The sequence below is a fragment of the Amblyomma mixtum genome, chromosome 8 (assembly GCF_055824585.1).
Source record: "Amblyomma mixtum isolate Tamu chromosome 8, ASM5582458v1, whole genome shotgun sequence".
Classification (NCBI taxonomy): Eukaryota; Metazoa; Arthropoda; class Arachnida; order Ixodida; family Ixodidae; genus Amblyomma; species Amblyomma mixtum.
The window spans coordinates 117,182,280-117,196,422 of record NC_143019.1 but is presented as its reverse complement, the minus strand read 5'-3'; the positions used below and the strand labels follow the sequence as shown (position 1 = coordinate 117,196,422).

General features: G+C 46.2%; 1 protein-coding gene and 1 non-coding gene across 2 annotated transcripts in view; one reads left to right on the top strand and one right to left on the bottom strand.

The window, feature by feature from the left end:
• The first annotated feature begins 729 nt into the window (after positions 1–729).
• Positions 730–14,143, top strand: part of LOC149334067 (uncharacterized) — a 40,992-nt gene continuing 27,578 nt past the window's right edge. The window contains exons 1-4 of the mRNA XM_089555004.1: positions 730–1,282; positions 10,297–10,485; positions 13,524–13,585; positions 13,830–13,883. Coding sequence (XP_089411130.1) covers positions 967–1,282; positions 10,297–10,485; positions 13,524–13,585; positions 13,830–13,883 — 621 coding nt within the window. The 5' untranslated portion in view covers positions 730–966. The remainder of the gene's footprint in view (positions 1,283–10,296; positions 10,486–13,523; positions 13,586–13,829; positions 13,884–14,143) is intronic.
• On the bottom strand, positions 4,566–4,637 carry TRNAP-CGG (transfer RNA proline (anticodon CGG)). The gene has a single exon. It is a non-coding gene; the product is annotated as a tRNA-Pro (tRNA).

Genomic DNA, 14,143 nt, shown 5'->3' with positions numbered 1-14,143 from the left:
GTATTAGGCGTCCTATCTCATCGCGTGTATCAAAGCAGCATTCCTTCTATCCTGGGCCGCTTGCATCGCACGCGATATTGTTCTCTCGCGGTAAAAATTTTCACATGACTTCTCCACACAACTATGAACCACACTACATGTGTCTTCGAAAGGCTAATTACAAGTTTCCGTGTGTATATTGATCATTTCTAAGAAACAGATTCACGCTGCCATTCTAGAGGGCCACTTTAACTTCGGAGCTAAGTTTCCCAACAACATCCTGTATTTTCACAGGCAGTGTCGTGTGGGTAATCCACCTTCTGTGCAGGTACCGTCTCATGTAAGCAGCGTGCAGAACAGTATAAACAAACATTTAAGATGTAAATAGAAAGAGCAGTGAAAAATTTAAAAAAAAAACAAGGTGTTGCAACATCTTTGTGCGAGCTGGAGCAGTCGCGGCATGCATTTAGCCGAGGACACTACCACGCGGAGTCGTTTTTTATCTGCCTTTTATTGCTGACTCGCGTGCTGTATGTCGCTGCAGACAGACTGCATTAACTTTTTGGCTCCAAGCGCATTTGCTGCGAGCGCCGACGCGAAATGTATCGCTGACTTAGGCGTCGAAATCTGGGGCTGGATGATAAGCGGACGGATCGACCCCATTCCGCCCATCGTGTTAACCCTTATCAGGAAGATATGAGCCTTGAGTGCTGCGCTGCTGGAGAGATCGCAGAAAGTACGCTCTTTGAGTGGAGAGTGCAACCAGCGTCGGCTGGGAGAGAACGTCGTCAAACCGGCGTGGAAGGGAACAATGCGAAAAAAATAACAAAGAAGGCGTAACGTTACCTTTTCCTGTCGTTGCTTTGCTGCTCGCTCTGGTATGTGCATGAACAGCTGCTTCGCGGGAGAGAAAAGAGAGTGTGCCGATTAGGCGAGAGTGTGTGCGCGTTTGCTGCGAGACTCGTGCGCGCCGAGGGGTGGCTGCAGATGTCGTCAGCCTCGCCGCCGGTGTGGTTATTGGGGCGCCTGTTGAGAGCGTCGCGACCGCCTCTTGTAGTACGTGGATTTGTGGTGCTGCACCGGTCGCTCCCAGCGTCGTTCAGAGCTTATTCTTTGAGAATGGCGGCTACTTCAATGGCGCAGCAAGACGCGGGGATCGTGGTGCCCAAGCAGGAGATGGAGGCCTTCATCATTCGCTGTATGCGCAAGGTCGGCACGGACCAGGAGCACGCCCAATCACTCGCTGAAGTCCTCGTCGCTGGCGACTACAGGGGCCACTTCAGCCATGGGTTGAATCGATTGCGTAAGGCATGCTTGTCTCTTTCGTTTTTTATAATAAAACAGGGCCAGGCATGATGTGTTGAAGGGTTCACGCGGGTATAGCTTATATTTCGGCCGGTTGCGGAAAGCAGTTGTTGCACGTTTCGAAAATATTGCTTTAAAACAAATGCCCGCAGCTCGCTCCAGCCCGTGATATGCAATATGAATGCCCCTGCTTCATCGCGTGGTTCTGCAAACAATGCCGTTGCAGACGCGATTTGTCTAGTCAGTCGCAATCGCTAACGGCGCGCGCGAGGGGGCGGACAAATCTCGTTCCTTTCTGCACTTTCACGGCCTTCCTTTCAGGTGCAAAGAAAGTGTTCAGAACTCTGCTGTGCACACACCTTAGAAAAAACGTGATGTACATCGTGGGGGTTTATCAATTTACGAACGGCTTACCCAATTGATTCTCATTAAAGATACGGAGTACGTCGCTGTAGGCGCATATGCCTAAACTCGCGGTTCTGGTATGCCTGTCATGCGCGTTATTATTCTTGCAACTGGCAGATCCCCTCGAACCGAGTGCAATTAACGTTATATTTGAGATTTTCGAGGAGCTCAGAGTAAGTGTTTCCCATTCTTACATCTCCGCACTTCCAAAAAATTCAGGGAGCACTTTGTTGATGTAAAGTGCGGTGAGGCGAAAGCCTTAAGCGCGGTGTTGCTGCTTGTGTCACTGATGTGTCACTGATGTGAGGGAGTCCATAGGACGCCATCGCCCGTTCGGCTCTACGCCTTGCTCGTCGGTAAATTTTTTTTTGAGGAAAGGAAATGATCTGTCTCGCATATCTCGGTGGACACACCTAAACCTCGCCCCAACGGGAAGGGAGGAAGATAGGAGTGAACGAAGACACCGTATTCACTAGACGCGCCTTTGTTCATTCCAAACCATCGAGCTGCCATGGCGGAGTGGTAGCGTGCTTGTCTCGCACTCCGGAGACCGGGGTTCGATTCCCGAGCTCGACCTATTTCCTACTCAGTTTTATTTATTTATCTGCTCTGAGTAGAAATGTTAATTAGGCTAATTGGTTAGGTAAGCAATTAACTAGACTCAGTACCACTTACTTGGAGCAGCACTATACGATGCCTTTAATTGATTGCATGGTTAGTAGGCAAAGTACAATTGGCCCCATTTGAAATTCGCACACTGTGACGTCACGACCGTTTCGACCAATTGAAAAGCGTGACATTTCTGACGACAACCCCTGCTTACAACGATGAGGCATTAAAGGCTTCCGCCTTAAAATGACGAAGTTCTGCGGCTTCACGCTCTGCTGTGTGTGGCGAGCCCCGCTGTCACACGCACCTCGCAGCATGCGAAGTCGGTGGGAGGCGACGCGACGTATGCCAGCAGAGATGCGCATTCGCCGGCACCTGCCGTTCGCACTTCGCAAAAGAGACTGAATCTCTCACCGCGGCCTAGTCGTGATTTAGAAAAGCTATCACCAGCGTTTGCACTGCCTGCTACTCTGCACCAACCTCTGAGAGATGGCACACATATGAGGATCGAGCTCCCGTACCCGGAACAACACGCGTCTCATCCTGCAACCTGCAAACACCCATTCGTAATGTGTTAAGCAAACAAGGGAAGGGGAATTAAGGGGCTCGTTATAAATATGAAAAAAGCCAACAGCCACAGAAACCAAGGGGCACAGGGGATTTTTTTTTAATTAATTTATTTATTTTGTGGAGTTGATCAATTTATAAATATTACTGAATATGTTATCGCTTAAAGCGAATTGATTAGAAAAGCAGAAGAAAAAAAAAAAACCACTGCCGCCGGTGGGATCCGAACCCACGACCTCCGAATTACGCGTCCGGTGCTCTACCTCTGAGCTACGGCGACGGCTGTCAAATCTTCTGCTTTCGGGGGTATTTATGTTTACAAGTAACCTAACTTTGAGAGTGTTCATCAGCGCCGCCCACGTTCATAAGCGGCGGACGTAGAACGTCCTGAGTTACCGCAGGTGTGACGTAGAACGTCATCGAACGGGGAGGGTGGAAGCTGCGTGAGAACCCTCTTATGCTTCCTATGGCGTCAAGGCTGCCAGAACCGAGACCCTCGCTAAGCAATTAAGCAAACAAGGGAAGGGGAATTAAGGGGCTCGTTATAAATATGAAAAAAGCCAACAGCCACAGAAACCAAGGGGCACAGGGGATTTTTTTTTAAATTAATTTATTTATTTTGTGGAGTTGATCAATTTAGAATATTACTGAATATGTTATCGCTTAAAGCGAATTGATCAGAAAAGCAGAAGAAAAAACAACCACTGCCGCCGGTGGGATCCGAACCCACGACCTCCGAATTACGCGTCCGGTGCTCTACCTGTGAGCTACGGCGACGGCTGTCAAATCTTCTGCTTTCGGGGGTATTTATGTTTACAAGTAACCTAACTTTGAGAGTGTTCATCAGCGCCGCCCACGTTCATAAGCGGCGGACGTAGAACGTCCTGAGTTACCGCAGGTGTGACGTAGAACGTCATCGAACGGGGAGGGTGGAAGCTGCGTGAGAACCCTCTTATGCTTCCTATGGCGTCAAGGCTGCCAGAACCGAGACCCTCGCTAAGCAATTAAGCAAACAAGGGAAGGGGAATTAAGGGGCTCGTTATAAATATGAAAAAAGCCAACAGCCACAGAAACCAAGGGGCACAGGGGATTTTTTTTTTAATTAATTTATTTACTTTGTGGAGTTGATCAATTTAGAATATTACTGAATATGTTATCGCTTAAAGCGAATTGATCAGAAAAGCAGAAGAAAAAACAACCACTGCCGCCGGTGGGATCCGAACCCACGACCTCCGAATTACGCGTCCGGTGCTCTACCTCTGAGCTACGGCGACGGCTGTCAAATCTTCTGCTTTCGGGGGTATTTATGTTTACAAGTAACCTAACTTTGAGAGTGTTCATCAGCGCCGCCCACGTTCATAAGCGGCGGACGTTGAAAGTCCTGAGTTACCGCAGGTGTGACGTAGAACGTCATCGAACGGGGAGGGTGGAAGCTGCGTGAGAACCCTCTTATGCTTCCTATGGCGTCAAGGCTGCCAGAACCGAGACCCTCGCTAAGCAATTAAGCAAACACGGGAAGGGGAATTAAGGGGCTCGTTATAAATATGAAAGAAGCCAACAGCCACAGAAACCAAGGGGCACAGGGGATTTTTTTTTTTAATTAATTTATTTATTTTGTGGAGTTGATCAATTTAGAATATTACTGAATATGTTATCGCTTAAAGCGAATTGATTAGAAAAGCAGAAGAAAAAACAACCACTGCCGCCGGTGGGATCCGAACCCACGACCTCCGAATTCCGCGTCCGGTGCTCTACCTCTGAGCTACGGCGACGGCTGTCAAATCTTCTGCTTTCGGGGGTATTTATGTTTACAAGTAACCTAACTTTGAGAGTGTTCATCAGCGCCGCCCACGTTCATAAGCGGCGGACGTAGAACGTCCTGAGTTACCGCAGGTGTGACGTAGAACGTCATCGAACGGGGAGGGCGGAAGCTGCGTGAGAACCCTCTTATGCTTCCTATGGCGTCAAGGCTGCCAGAACCGAGACCCTCGCTAAGCAATTAAGCAAACAAGGGAAGGGGAATTAAGGGGCTCGTTATAAATATGAAAGAAGCCAACAGCCGCAGAAACCAAGGGGCACAGGGGATTTTTTTTAATTAATTTATTTATTTTGTGGAGTTGATCAATTTAGAATATTACTGAATATGTTATCGCTTAAAGCGAATTGATTAGAAAAGCAGAAGAAAAAACAACCACTGCCGCCGGTGGGATCCGAACCCACGACCTCCGAATTACGCGTCCGGTGCTCTACCTCTGAGCTACGGCGACGGCTGTCAAATCTTCTGCTTTCGGGGGCATTTATGTTTACAAGTAACCTAACTTTGAGAGTGTTCATCAGCGCCGCCCACGTTCATAAGCGGCGGACGTAGAACGTCCTGAGTTACCGCAGGTGTGACGTAGAACGTCATCGAACGGGGAGGGTGGAAGCTGCGTGAGAACCCTCTTATGCTTCCTATGGCGTCAAGGCTGCCAGAACCGAGACCCTCGCTAAGCAATTAAGCAAACAAGGGAAGGGGAATTAAGGGGCTCGTTATAAATATGAAAGAAGCCAACAGCCACAGAAACCAAGGGGCACAGAGGATTTTTTTATTTTTTTTATTTTTTTTTAATTAATTTATTTATTTTGTGGAGTTGATCAATTTAGAATATTACTGAATATGTTATCGCTTAAAGCGAATTGATTAGAAAAGCAGAAGAAAAAACAACCACTGCCGCCGGTGGGATCCGAACCCACGACCTCCGAATTACGCGTCCGGTGCTCTACCTGTGAGCTACGGCGACGGCTGTCAAATCTTCTGCTTTCGGGGGTATTTATGTTTACAAGTAACCTAACTTTGAGAGTGTTCATCAGCGCCGCCCACGTTCATAAGCGGCGGACGTAGAACGTCCTGAGTTACCGCAGGTGTGACGTAGAACGTCATCGAACGGGGAGGGTGGAAGCTGCGTGAGAACCCTCTTATGCTTCCTATGGCGTCAAGGCTGCCAGAACCGAGACCCTCGCTAAGCAATTAAGCAAACAAGGGAAGGGGAATTAAGGGGCTCGTTATAAATATGAAAAAAGCCAACAGCCACAGAAACCAAGGGGCACAGGGGATTTTTTTTAATTAATTTATTTATTTTGTGGAGTTGATCAATTTAGAATATTACTGAATATGTTATCGCTTAAAGCGAATTGATTAGAAAAGCAGAAGAAAAAACAACCACTGCCGCCGGTGGGATCCGAACCCACGACCTCCGAATTACGCGTCCGGTGCTCTACCTCTGAGCTACGGCGACGGCTGTCAAATCTTCTGCTTTCGGGGGTATTTATGTTTACAAGTAACCTAACTTTGAGAGTGTTCATCAGCGCCGCCCACGTTCATAAGCGGCGGACGTAGAAAGTCCTGAGTTACCGCAGGTGTGACGTAGAACGTCATCGAACGGGGAGGGTGGAAGCTGCGTGAGAACCCTCTTATGCTTCCTATGGCGTCAAGGCTGCCAGAACTGAGACCCTCGCTAAGCAATTAAGCAAACAAGGGAAGGGGAATTAAGGGGCTCGTTATAAATATGAAAGAAGCCAACAGCCACAGAAACCAAGGGGCACAGGGGATTTTTTTTTTTAAATTAATTTATTTATTTTGTGGAGTTGATCAATTTAGAATATTACTGAATATGTTATCGCTTAAAGCGAATTGATTAGAAAAGCAGAAGAAAAACAACCCCCACCAAGATCCCACAAGATCCCACCGGCGGCAGTGGTTGTTTTTTCTTCTGCTTTTCTAATCAATTCGCTTTAAGCGATAACATATTCAGTAATATTCTAAATTGATCAACTCCACAATATAAATAAATTAATTAAAAAAAAAATCCCCTGTGCCCCTTGGTTTCTGTGGCTGTTGGCTTCTTTCACATTCGTAATGTGTGGTAGTCCGCAAGAAATGTTGCGCTAGCTCTTCTTTACTGCAAAATAGATTAAAGGATTGTTCATCATTGTCAATTTTAGTCTGTCACAGCTGATCTAGGTAGCTGGACCATGAGTGGAGACTAAAAGGCATCCCTACACAATATGAGGCCTACGCCGGTACACCATCAATGACCAGCCCAGCGATTGTGTCGAGGCGAGGAGCTGCTTCACACAAGTGCATGGCGTAGCGATTCACTTCAGGCTGAAAAATGGCATTGTATAGGGAAGACTAGCCAAGCGCCCAGCCCGGTCGATTTCTTTTCTCGCGAAAGATGTCCTAATCAGCCTCACATTTTCGTTGTTTACGCGAGACTAACGGCATCCACTCTGCCGTCGGTACTCGCTAGGAGAGAAGCTGTGCGCACTCAATTTCGACAAAAGCAAACGCGTCTCCGCAAGGAAAGTTCCTGAGTTCATGAAACAGACTGGCACACAGCAACAAATCCCATAGCCTCATGTTAGCATGAAAATAGCCCAGAGAAATTTTGCAGTTCGCACACTGCAACACAGCGACATGTGCCAACCAGCAGACAACCGATAAGAACGGTGGTTGTAGTGGACGTAGCTGAAAAAAAATGTTCTCTGGGGGCGCGCTCGAGTTGTGCGCATTGAAGGCGAATCGCCGCAGTCCGATTACTTTGTTCATATGGTTTAATCAGTGGGTAAAGCCACGCCGTAGAGTAGCCCGCACTATACATGCAATCACGTCGAATGGAATTCAGCCTGTTGCGACCAATAGCAGACAGAAACACACCGTCGTATCCATGATACCAAACCTACAAAGAATTATTGTGAAATAGGTCGGACTTCGACAAGCACTGACTGGATAGGACTTAGCCGCGACATACAATTAAACTAAATTTTCTTTTTGTGCTGCCCCATTTTCTAGTTAAAAATAGTGAGATACCTACAGTAGTGCATATGTTGAGTTAATAAATTGAAAAAATAATGGCGATTACGTCAAGAGCATTTATAACAGATCACAGCCAAGAGTACTCCTTTGGTTTGGTTCTTGCACAGCTTTGTACAACCTTATGTCAAACACGTGGCGCATGTGGTGAGAAAAACTCGATCGATTTCTGTACCTAGAATAAGCGTAATAGAAATTTTGCTAAAAGTAATTTAATCCTTAAGTGTCGCCCTCAAACTGCATTTTTGCACTGAAAATGAATGAACTTTTCAATAGTCTGGAAGCGAACAGCAGCAAAGGTTCTTTGCTGTTGATAATTGGCAAATGAACTCCATAAAGTCAGGAATAAAATTCCAGTACCGAAGAGAGTAAGGCAGGGAGACATGATCTCGCCAGTGCTCTTCACCGCCTGTTTACTGGAGGCATTCTGAGGCCTGATTTGGGAACAATTGGGGATAAGAGTTACTGGAGAAAACTTAAGTAATCTGCTATTCGCTGATCACATTGCCACTCTAAGTCGTTCAGGTCATGAACCGCATGATTAATCATTTAGACAGGTAGAGCCGGACGGTGGGTCTAGAAATTAACATGCAGAAAACCAAACTAATGTTCAACATCCTAGCAAGGGAACAGCATTTCACAACTAGTAGCGAGGGGCTGGAAGTACGAAGGGAATATATCTACTTAGGGCAGGTACTGACCGCTCATCCGGATCATGAATGTTAAATAACTAGAAGGAAAAGAATGGGGTGGAGTGCATATGGCACGTTCACTCAGATCATGAATGGCAGTTTACCAATATCCCTCAAGAGAAAAGTATACAACAGCTGTATCTTACCGGTACTCACCTACGGGGCAGAAACATAAAGGCTAATAGGGCAGGTTGAGCTTAAGTTAAGGACAAGGCAGCGAGCTATAGAAAGAAAAATAGTGAGTGTAACTTTAAGAAATCGGAAGAGGGTGGAGTGGGTGAGGGAACAAACGCGGGTTAATGACATCCTAGTCGAAATCAAGAGGAACAAATATGCTTGGGCATGGCATGTAATGCGAAGGCAAGATAACTGTTGGTCCTTGACGGCAATGGAGTGGATTCCAATGGAAGGCAAGCGCAGCAGGCGGCGGCAGAAAGTTAGGTTTGCGGATGAGATTGCGAAGTTTGAGGGGATAGGGGGCCGCAACTGTCGAAAGACACGGTTAATTGGCGAGACATGTTAGAGGCCTTTGCCCTGCAGCGGGTGTAGTGAGGCAGATGATGATGATGAACCATTTTCACACTCAGTGAACAACACTCCAGCCATTGTTGCTTTGTTGACGACGTGTGGATATAGACCAAGATAGATTTGTGACGTAACCAAGATGCGGTGGCGCTGATGTTGTCAGCTAGGGCGACTACAGTAAAAGTTTGGCTGAAATATGCGTTTAGCGCCCAGAGAAATATATGGCGGCAAAAGTTTTCAAAGCAATTCTTTGATTTCACGATGTCCCTCTAGCGTCGTCCACTTGTGAAGTGCAACCAGGTTCATTCTAGAACAGATTCTTATTGTATTAAACGCCATTTCGAAGGCGATGTATTTTTTAAAACAGCGCATTAAGTGCGCGTGAGGCTGAATCGCGGCTGGGGGCAAGGAATGGGAGTGCGGCTCATTGAAACATGGAAGCAAAACTTTCGGAAATATTTTTTTTGCACAGTACTCATGGAGGCAGCAACTCGTTAACAGTTGGCTAGATCTTTGAAGAAGAATGTGAGAAAGTATGCTGCGTTATTTCGAAGCTATCTGTAAATGTGTGTTGTGAAGCCGGGCACACCCGCTAAAAGGCGCTGTATCCCCTAGGCGTTTCCCCGAATCTCGCAAGCGTCTGGCGCATTCTGACATGCTGGCGCTGGCGCTAGGTTTCCACACTAGTACCATCGTTCAGACTAGACGGCCGAGACAGCATTCCCTGCAAAAGGAGCCCTCAAACATAGTGGCATGTGCAAGAGAACCCCACACTGCAGCTGACGACGTCCCCCCCCCCCCCTCCCGCCCCGCCCGCCTCAGGCATCCGCCAGAGCCACCTAACACCGTGAGTGAGCAATCACGATGTTAGGACATCTCCTAAATTGCGCGGCACATTGATTCTGCTGTTTGAGGACTGCCTTTTATGTCAACCTTGCCACTAATTGAACGGTAGTATTTTCGAGTGGCCGCCGCGGTGGCTCAGTGGTTATGGTGCTCGGCTGCTGACCCGAAACACGCGGGTTCGATCCCGGCCGCGGCGGTTGAATTTCTTTGGAGGAGAAATTCTAGAGGCCCGTGCACAGTGCGATGTCAGAGCACGTTAAAGAACCCCAGGAGGTAGAAATTTCCGGAGCCCTTCAATGCAGCGTCTCTCATAGCCCGAGTCGCTTTGGCACGTTAAACCCCATAACCAAACCTATTTTCGAGTGAATGCAGCGTGCACGGCAGACATGTAATATACGTTTGCCGAAATGTTCCCTTTCCTGTCAACAGCTTCCATTGTGATGTCATTTGCACTAATGTGTTTTATTTTACAGAACGCAGTCCAATCTATTCTCTCAATTTTCTCCTTTTGTACAGAAATGTACGTGACAGATATTCAGAAGGGTGTCTGCGAGCCCTCTGGTTCGCCCGTGATTGTCAATGAGCTGGCAGCCACAGCCCTTGTTGACGGCAAGAATGTTCTCGGTCCCGTCGTCGGCAAGTTCTGCATGGAACTGGCCATGCGCAAGGCACAGCAGGCTGGCATCGGATGGGTTGTTGCACGAGGTAAAAAGCTGTACTCTTGCATTCCATGTAGTGTGTGATAGTCATATTCTTTCGCAGCTTCAACAGTTAACGAGTGCACTAGCTTATCAAAATATTCGTGATATCTGCATGTCCTAGCGGGGGAACTGGGGCTATCAGGTAGAGCAATGTGGAATTTCACTTTCAGTCGGTGCTAGTTACATATCATGACAGGTTCATCAGGCATGGAATTTTCTACGCATGCAATGGTATCTACATTGTCCAACTGCATTAACAGCTAGGCTCTTGTAATCTGTGCGTGATAGGGTAAAGGCTGTCTCATGGTGCAATCTATTCCAAAGTTGCTCTCTAGTGTTTGCTAATTGCAATCTGTAACTGCCGAATCTGTCTCGGGGTTTCTTATGTGATATGTAATCTGTGTGTTTTAAGGTGAAGGTATTACATGAGGTAATTTCAGCAAGGTTGCTTTCCAGTCATTAATAACTTCATGCCTTAACTGAAGAAGCTGCCAAAGAGTTTATATGCTTGATACTTGCCGTGACATCGAATGGTGCTAATGGGAATATGCTGTTTACCCTTTCTAGAGGTCGTCTCTTTGAAAGTGTTACTTACTATTATCTTCACTAAATCTTGTAGTGGTAACAAGGAAGACAGGCTAAAACCAAGGTGCAGGTACACATTTCGGTGGAATGAGCGCGAACAGTGAATGAAAACGAAAAAACATTTAGGAAAAATGTGTCAGTTCAACATTACAGTCGAAATTAGACAACAATGCAGAAACATTACAGTTTGGCGCTGCTACCAACATGGTAGCTACACTGTAAGCGGACCGACTCGGCAGGCGGCACACACAAACGCATGGCCAGAAAGACACTGTCAAATATCTCAAATCTCTGCCGTTAGTTGATCCAGGATCATGTGCAGTAGCTTCTGACTGCTCTTCGGATGCTTTCACCAGGCGGTGCACATACAGGCTATCTTTTTAGCCAGCTGGAAACTTTGTAAACCATGTTTCAAATTTATGGCTTCGCAGTGCTAGCGCATTAAGAAAACTATTATAAAAGTAATTTGCTCTTTTGGACCACCATAACCTCAGATGCCCTGGCCTATAACTATGTGGGGTACTGTTTTTATCCGCTTTTCGGCTGCTGAGAGCTGCCTTTGAACTATAGCGGAAAACCGTTTTTGACCTAATAAGAAGCATGCTTTGCAGCTGTCGGCGTGTGTGCTGAATATAGCTGACCGACTGCAGAGTGTGCCGTGCACGCGGCGTAAAAACGGGGTGGAGTACGAACATTCTCATGTTGATGCATGTTTTGATGGAAGCAGAAAGCAGAAACAACAGTGCTGAGGCTGCGCTCACGTTTAAGAAACCCTAAATTTTCAAGTTGAAATCAGATCGGTTGCCCCCTCTGCCGCGTGCTTCAGTGTCCTCAGTAATTCCTTGGCGTCCAAGAATTGCATTTTTTGCATGCTTTAACCACTAGGTCCAAGTGCTAATTTTAATTAATATGAGAAGACTTGAATTATATATACACGTATCAAGTGGCGATGTACTAGTAGCGCCTTGATGACTGTATTTTACGGTGAGTTTATTGGATTAAAGGGAACAAAATTTGGCAAAGTTTCTTCTCCGTCGCTATGAGATTCTTACTTGCTTTTAAAGAGAAGAGCGATAAAGAGTAACTTGGTTTAAGTGCGTTTGCTTCTTTGAACACAAAACACGTATTTGTAGAAGAAACGGTAAAGATCAAATTGGGGATTGGATGAAAATTGCGTAAAGAGTGTACATTTTTAATGGTGACAGATTAAATCACTGTTCCAGGATATACGTTCATGATTACTCTTCTGAAACAGTAAATGATATACCTTTTCAGATTCTGCTCGTTTTTCTGCTGCGAACAGTTCTCAGATCCCCAGGAATGATAATACCGAAAAAAAAGGTGCCCAGTGGTGCTTTGAGCTAATATATTGCAGCAGTGTTTTCTCTTCAAGTAAGTTTTAGAGAGCTGTCGCATCATATGTCAGAGGCCGGTGCACAAGAACGCCCACAAGTCGCCCGCAGTCGCAGATCATTGACACATTCGCCGCTCCGTGGTGTTCTCCAAGCGGATGTGACTTGGGGTATTTGTTAGAATCAAAGCAGACATGGAGCTGCGAATGCATCAGTGTTCTGCGAGTGTGTGTGACTTGTGGCTCTCCACTGTGCCAGTCTATGACGTCTGATACTACAGCTCGTGCAAGCTGAATCACTAGGCAAACAGCAGCGCTGTAATGAATGGTCGGAACTACCACCTGGTAAATCTTTTCCAGGTACTGCATAATTCCTGTGTATACAGCACTGTAGTCATCAAGAGAAGAGAAGCAAACCTCACAAATTCACTCCCTATGCGTCTGATTTAATTATGCTGTATGTGTCATTGCTCTGAGCTTTAATGTTACATATGCATTTATTGCTATCTTGTTAAGGTTTTCCTCTCTATAGCTCCAGCATACGAAGTAACCTGCAAACACACTGACCGTGAAAGCTGGAGAGTTATAAATGCAGAGTGAAAAACTCTCTTTGTGCAGATTTGACTGCATTTTCTAAAGCACCACATGTATTAAATAAATATGTAGCCCTTGACTGCACTGTGCTTCATAGCAAATGCGGGGAGCTACTTTGGCCCATAGTGATTCAGTAATTTTCTCTATTGAAGTTGGGCCGCCGCGGTGGCTAAGTGGCTATGGTGCTCGGCTGCTGACCCAAAAGACGGGGGTTCGATCCCGGCCACGGCGGCTAGAATTTCTTTGGAGGAGAAATTCTAGAGGCCCGTGTACTGTGCGATGTCAGTGCATGTTAAAGAACCCCAGGTGGTCGAAATTTCCGGAGCCCTTCACTACGGCGTCTCTCATAGCCTTAGTCGCTTTGGGACGTTAAACCCCATAAACCAACCAACCAACCTATTGAAGTTGGCTGTGCGTATTTTAATATTATTTTCGACCGTGTCTGGCATGGAGAGGGCAATATTATTCCTTGTGAAGACATTTTTGTACAAAGTTTTTTTTAACCACCGCAGGTTCAAATCACTATGGCATTGCTGGCTTCTACAGTATGATGGCTGCTTCAAGAGGCATGATTGTGAGGAACATTTTCATCTTCCCTTCTTCCTTTTTCTTGAAGATGCCCATATCTCTGCTTTTTCTGATTTCCAATACCTTTCATTCTAGATTTTGGTTGTAATAAACAATTCCTTTTGTTTCCTAGTCAGTCAGTGTACATTGATGCTTGCAGTCACTTTCCATATCGCAGTTTTGGTTCAACAGAGCTGTCTGAATATTAGAACTGAGTTCTATGGCTCCAACTGCTATTGTCTCTTTTTCAGGGCATGTCTTACACAAATGCGTCCCCATTGGTGGCTCCATCTGGCGGAAAGAAGGTGCGGTCCTTGGTCTTTCCTTACCATCATACTTGTTTTCTCTCTTTCAGACCACTCATGTTGTGCCCCATAGTTTCTTTAGCTAGGTGTTTATGGAAAGTGACCTTTTCAAGAATAAATTGCTTGCCTGGCTATTCGTGCGATTCATGCAGTTAGTAACCAAGGGCACTGCTGTTTCTTAAAAGGTGTAATTGGGCAGGAAGCATTCTGCTGCATTTAATACCTTTCTCTGCACTTGTGTGTAGCTTTATATGTACTTG